General features: G+C 43.3%; 1 protein-coding gene across 7 annotated transcripts; it reads right to left on the bottom strand.

Annotated features, from left to right (window-relative positions):
• Window positions 1-1,464: 1,464 nt before the first annotated feature.
• On the bottom strand, window positions 1,465-6,446 carry DRD1 (dopamine receptor D1). 7 transcript variants are annotated; one of them, XM_026858271.1, is made up of 2 exons: window positions 4,963-6,446; window positions 1,465-4,708 (listed from the first exon to the last, which is right to left on the bottom strand). In XM_026858271.1, exon 2 carries the CDS (start codon window positions 4,650-4,652, stop codon window positions 3,297-3,299), a length of 1,356 nt encoding a protein of 451 aa, XP_026714072.1. In that variant the 5' UTR covers window positions 4,653-4,708; window positions 4,963-6,446; the 3' UTR covers window positions 1,465-3,296. The 7 variants fall into 7 exon arrangements, with proteins under 7 accessions (XP_026714072.1, XP_026714073.1, XP_026714074.1 ...); XM_026858272.1 differs by having other exon boundaries at window positions 1,465-4,703; XM_026858273.1 differs by having other exon boundaries at window positions 1,465-4,660.

Genomic DNA, 6,446 nt, shown 5'->3' with positions numbered 1-6,446 from the left:
AGGGGGGGAAGCAGTTTAATTTGGACTTTCTCCCAAGGAAAGGATTACTGGGGCCAACAAAGCCAAACAAGGTGGCAGAATGGCTCTGGCAGCAGTGGGAGGAAAGGCAGAGAACAGGTAGAGAAGCCTGTGTTGGGAAGTCTGGAAAATGAAGGGCTACGTGGGGTACATCAGTAAATTGGGATCAAGGTGAATTCATGGTATTCTAAAATATATGTAAGGCAAAGGAGTCAGAAGCAAAAATTAAATAGAATAAGACATAAAACAATAAACTGAACTCATCAGAGTGTCTCCCCTGCCCTGCCTTTAGCAGGGTGCCTATCACACCGAAGGGAAGAACCCAGCAGCAATAGCAGGTAGCGCTTCACCGACCTCCGCAGTGCCCCTCTGAAACTCAGATCCCTCTGCAGGGAGGGAGGACCTGGGACAGCCTCTGGTCACACTAGAGCAACCATTTGTTTCAGAATACAAATCAACCCAATATAAACTAGTAAAGAAACAGCATCTTTCTTTACATGATCTCCTTAAATCATATTTTATATTTTTCTATTATATCAGACTGCTGAGAGTTTTGAGCGTAAAAGCTCTTTAAGTCAGATGCATTTGACCACAGAACTTTATCTTTGGCCAGTGTGCTTTTTAAAAAGTAAAATAATTCCTCAAAGGTACAAAGAAAACAAAACAAACAAAACCAAAAAAACAACTGGCATCAGCACCATGCAAGAAAATTTTACCCAAGGAGCTAAGAAAGCCTGGAGGCAGACATGACATCCTGCCTGCTGTCAGACCCGCTGCAGTCCCTGACCGAGGGAAGTGAGCACTGGAGGGGGAACTGGACATCACCACAGCTCCTGCCCCAGCTCAGATCCCAGCTGCTGAATGGGTCACGCTGGTAAGGCTTGAGGCACAAGTGACCACATTTGTTTGTTTCTTCATTTCAAAATGAATCTGCTGACCGAGGCAAAAACAAAGCAGAGGGCTGCCATGAACAGAGAGACAGTGCTGTACCTCAGCTGCACCCACCGTCACCTCAGTTCTGAAACAATTCATTGCGTTCAAAAAAAAAGACACTAGCAGTGGGGCTGTATCAGGCTTTGAAATGTACTGCACAGCTGGGGGGGGGGAAAAGGAAGAAAATAAAGTGACAATAAAAGCATGCTATAAACCAAGTTCACTACTCTGTTACACCAGGGCAAAAAAATCATTGAAATAAGAGACACCAGTACATCGAGCTTTACACATTTTAACTAGTCACCATTAAAGCAGAGTGTGGTTGTTTCCAAACTGTATTTACTATTTTCAAATCCTAGTTTAGAGCAAGGGCTCAGAGGTCTCTCACTAGAGAGGACTTTCTCCTGCTTCTAATAAAAATTCCCATTTGTTGGGATCCCAAATAAGGGCAAATGGAAAAAGAGGAACTGTCCTTGCCTTTAACGCGATCAATACAACTGCTGAAAACCAGCATGTATTTAATAAATGCAATGTAGATTGCTTTATTTGACCTTCTGTTCACAAAATAGTTTTATTATATGTATGAAAGCAGCATACAGGCAATAAAATTATGAAAACATTCACAATACATAAATACACAGACCTGATGCAGGATGTATATAGTTCATTAGACTTTAAATCTTTTTCCTCTCAGTTCTCTTTTCCTGACAACACTTTTTTTTTTTTACTATATGTTATGAAAAAGTTGCTCCAAAGGGTATTTTCTCCCATTCAGAAAACAAATAGCTTTCTTTGAACGCTGCTGAATATTAATACCCAGTGTTCCTGTTGCTAATGTTCACTGATTGCTTTTGGCGTTACAAAGGGAAAGCAGCAGGGAAAGACAATGAAGAAGTAGCAGGCTTTTTGGATTAAACACTGGCAACTTTTTTTGGAGCTCACAGGACGTTTTTGAGGTGGGGGCTGCAGTTCCATCCATTATTTAGAAATGTCTTAATCCAAAATGTTAATGAGGCACTATTCCGTATTGAATGGACTATCGGCATGGTAATTACTAAAATGTAATGTCCTCCTAGTTTCCAAAGTAAAGCACTAGGTACCTCACTTTTTAATTCTGACCATGACACAGTAGCAGACAGACAGAATGATCCTGGTGGTACTGCAATAATACAGATGATAACGAGGTTTGGCATTTTTACTACCATTATAACCAATTGTGTTTGTTCAGAAAAGATATCCAAGACCTGAAATAAGAAAAGTCTGAGAAAGCTCTTTATCTTACATAAATACAAAACATTATGTACTAAGAATTGTTATCTAAGAAGCTTTTCTTCTCAAACTGGATTCTTCTTAAGGTTGTAGTCATATTTAAGGTATTTACAGATCCACAAACTTGACATTCTAGCAAAGTCTTTGTAACATGAAACTTTTAAAAATAAATAGCAGCAATTTCTTTTATTTCTATAAGGGAAGAGAATTCACAACTCAGTCAACGCTGGTCCTATCTTTTGAAAGAAATCCCACTTTAAAAAAAAAAAGCCCACAAGCAAACAAACTCCACACAGCATCAGTTTTGTTGATTCCTTCATCTCTTGCTGAGCTTCTTAACATTCCTACATTCCCCTCACCAGCTCTCCAGACTATCAGAGCTTGTAATAAAGTGCTGACTGGTTGACTGGTCAAAATGCAGTTATGACACTCAAAAAATATCCCATTATTTAGACATCTTAAATAACATAAATAAAGCTAGATCTGTTATAACATATGAAAAATATCAATTTAAAACAATAAATAAATAAAACCAGTATCAACATATTACCTCCCAAAGCTTTAAAAATAACCATTCTCATTATAAGGCTCAATTATTTGTCAGAAATAATTTTAAGAAGGCATCTACCTACCTTTACAATCCCTCAGTCTTTAATTAGGACCTGTTAACACCCACTATCACAAGACACAGCAATCTTTTAACTTCTAGTAAACATTAAATACTTAACATTTATCTTTTGCCTCATTTTAAGCTAGAAATTGATTCCTCTGTGTAGAGAAGAAGCAGTATTTTCTTTGTCACTGCACTGTATCTAAATTCATATATTTTCCTCAGCATGAACAGTACAGTTTCACATCCTTTTTTATAACCAATTTTCAGGATCTTTTTCAGTTTATTGTTTAAAATGCTAAATTTGCTTTGAATGCCGGAAAATTAATTCTGGGCTTGGTGTAAATGTGTATTTCTCCCTAGAACTTAGTTTCTTACCAAAAAATCTTGTATATCTTTTTTTTTTTCTTTTTTTAAAGATTATTACAATACACACTATTATGTCTTGCTGGGTAAACCTTGCTGTTCAGGTTTTATGCTGCCCATTTTGTGTAATGGGATTGATCTTTTCCAAAGAAACATCAGCTTCATAATCCAAGATACCCGACAGTGCTGGAGACATTTTCTCCAAGGTCTTAGATAGTTCACCCTCTTCTTCTTTTTTAAGAGGTTCTTCTTCCGGACAGATAATTGCATGTGGAATCAGATAAACCAGATTAGACTCTTTGGGGCTGGACCCTTTGGGCTCGTGTTGGCTCGAAAAAACAACTGCTCCATTATTGTTAATACTAACAGTCTCTATAGCATTGCTGGACATAGGGCAGAGCCTATAGCATCCTAGCAGGGTCGAAAATGCCTTCCGGAAATCAGCATTGAAGGCATAAATGATAGGGTTGAGGGAAGAATTAGCCCATCCAAACCAAACAAAAACATCAAAGGTGGTGGAATTAATACAGAAAGCTTCTGCTCCCTTGGACGGTTGAGTAGGCTCGCAGAAGGGAATCATGCAGTTCAATACAAAAAAGGGCAACCAGCAGCACACAAACACCCCCATGATCACCGACAAAGTCTTTAAAACCTTTGTTTCCCTTTTGAAGGACATTTTGAAGTTGCTCTCAGGTTGCTGGCAGTCCATACTGCTCCTGTTGCCGCTTGTGTTCTGGCAGTTCTTGGCGTGCACTGCTGCTCTCTCCAAAGCTGAGATGCGTCGTATTTGCTTCTGAGCAATCCGGTATATCCTCGTGTAAGTTACTATCATGATGGCCACAGGTATATAGAAGCTAATTAGAGAAGAGGAGATGGCATACATCCTATTTAGGCTAGAATCACAGTTGTCCATGCTTATACCTTGTAAACTGGCATTTAGGTCCAAAAAGCTTGTGGTTGTAGCCTTGTGCCAGTTCAGCTGCACTGGGATGAAGGAAATCAACACGGACAAAGTCCATGCCACGCTGATCATGATGAAGGCTGCCTTGGGGGTCATTTTCCTCTCGTACCTAAATGGGCTGGAGATGGCCCAGTATCTGTCCACACTAATGACACAGAGATTTAAGATGGAAGCTGTTGAGCACATAATATCAAAGGCCACCCAGATGTTGCAAAACGAACCAAAAGGCCAGAAACCAGCGATCTCAGCCACAGCTTTCCAAGGCATGACCAAAACTGCCACTAAGAGATCTGACACGGCCAAGGAGATGACAAAGAAGTTGGTCACCTTTGACCTGAGGTGGCGAAACCTAATGACAGCTGCACAGACCAGTGTGTTTCCCAGCAGCGTGGAGAGGATCAGCAGTGAGAGGAAGCAGCCCGTGAGGATCCGAAAGGAAGAGTCCCTTTCCACCAGCAACCCTTCCCCGTCCATAGTGGTGTCGTTCCAAGTCATAGTTTCTCCTGAGGGAAAATCATATCACGATTTTCATGACGACATCAGCTCCTTTGCTTGCAGATATCAGAGACATCAAATGTCCATCAATTACTCATCACCAAACAGACCAAAGGTCCTTTCTTATGGTCCCTTCGCCCCCATATGGACTTCACCCACTTTGAATCATCCTGAACAACACTGAAAGCTCTATGAGCAGGAATTGAAAATGCACACATACAGTCCACCCTACAGACTGTTTTTTTAAGCAATCCCTTCAGAAACACACTGCACCACCCCAGCATGAAGTAGCCTAATTCAGACAGCTCACCTGCAAATGTTCTGCTGCTGTCCTCTGCATAGATACCCCACAGAGAGGAAAGCAATCACTTTTCCATGCTTGCATGTATTCCCACTTAAACAGGCTATTGATCGAGTGTTTCCAGTGTCCATTGCACTAGCCTTTCATATTTACTGAAGCATACTACACCAGGTACTTTTTCTCTAGCTTCCTCAATGGCTCAATGGTGAAACACTCCATCCTTCCTCCTTGGTACATTCCTGTTACAAAATGCATCAGTTCTCTGTTCTCTGGGCAGCGTCAGAAAGCAAATCTTCACTTTGTTTCAAACTGGTTTACACTTCCAAAACAAAGAAAACAAACATACACTAGGTGTGTTTTAAAGGTTTTCAGTAAGAAGTAGCTCAGGTTATTTAGTTTTATTTAAATCAGAAATGCTGGCTCCTACCTTTCACCTCTGATTCTCTGTTTGCTCTGGGATGCAGGGCCGTTTCTCGTCCTCTTTTAGTTTTGGAATTGCATAGCAAATCTTATATACACAACCAACACAGAAACACTGCATTGCATCAGGTGTGTGTGTTTTCTTTCCCTGAAAGTGCAAATTGGCAGGGGAGAAGTAAAGACAGGAGCCGGCAGAGTTAGACCATCAGGAGTTAGTTTTCAAGGGAGCAGCAGGTCTGTGTTGTCGGACCGTGCGTGACGGACCCCACCAGCGTGTGCCCAGCTACCTCCATCCCATGGCCCCTGCTGATCACTCTGCAAACTTTGTTGGTCAGGTCAGTCCCAGTCGCACTTTGTACATCCCGTTGAAGCGGCACATCAGGGCAAATCATCCCAGGCAAAAGGCACGGTATTCCCAACACTGGCAAGAGCCGAGTACCAGTCCTTTCTTCAGTCGTTGACTGGAAGGAGAAAGAAGGACGAGAGGAGAAGGACCTGAGTGGCCTCCCCTCAGCCACGACGCGGGATGCCACGACGGGGGGTCCTCTTCCAGCGGGGCCAAGTCGCTTTAACACTCTGCTGCCAAGTTATAGCTCTCCGTAACTACCCCCGAATAATCCCACCTCCCGCTCAGCGGGGCTGCTCTCCAGGGATCGGGTCCAGCTTCTACCATGCTTTTTCCCCTCTCAGAAAAGCGCAGGCGGAGGCAGCTCCTCACGCTCTCCCGCAGCCCGCCCCGGGCCGCGCATCTCCGGCGCCGGCGGGTCCCGGCGGCAGAGGCTTCCTTCTGCCCGGGGCTGGGCTCGGCAGCATCGCCCCTCCAGGAAAGGTCTGCCTGCCCGGAGCCTCCTTCCTAAAGGATTAAGACAAGGGAAAGACAGGCATGGAGGGCAACAAGCAACGCCCCTTCGCCTCCTCTAACACGTTCGATCGGGCGCAGCTTCTCCCGGGCAGCTTCTCCCTTTATTTTTTTTTTCCGTCCTGGGGAATAACGTCCCTGCCAGCCAGGCAGCCGGGGCGAGAGGCAAAGCCGGGCTCCTGGAGCGGCTGTGCTGGAGTTTAGCGCAAACGGG

The sequence above is a fragment of the Athene cunicularia genome, assembly GCF_003259725.1.
Source record: "Athene cunicularia isolate RWA chromosome 13 unlocalized genomic scaffold, athCun1 chr13_part1, whole genome shotgun sequence".
NCBI lineage: Eukaryota > Metazoa > Chordata > Aves > Strigiformes > Strigidae > Athene > Athene cunicularia.
The sequence above is the reverse complement of the archived record's forward strand: the minus strand, read 5'-3'. Positions and strand labels throughout refer to the sequence as shown.

Bases quoted from the DNA above. Each gene is read 5' to 3' on its own strand.
- DRD1 (XM_026858271.1), bottom strand. From the start codon at position 4,652: ATGACTTGGAACGACACCACTATGGACGGGGAAGGGTTGCTGGTGGAA.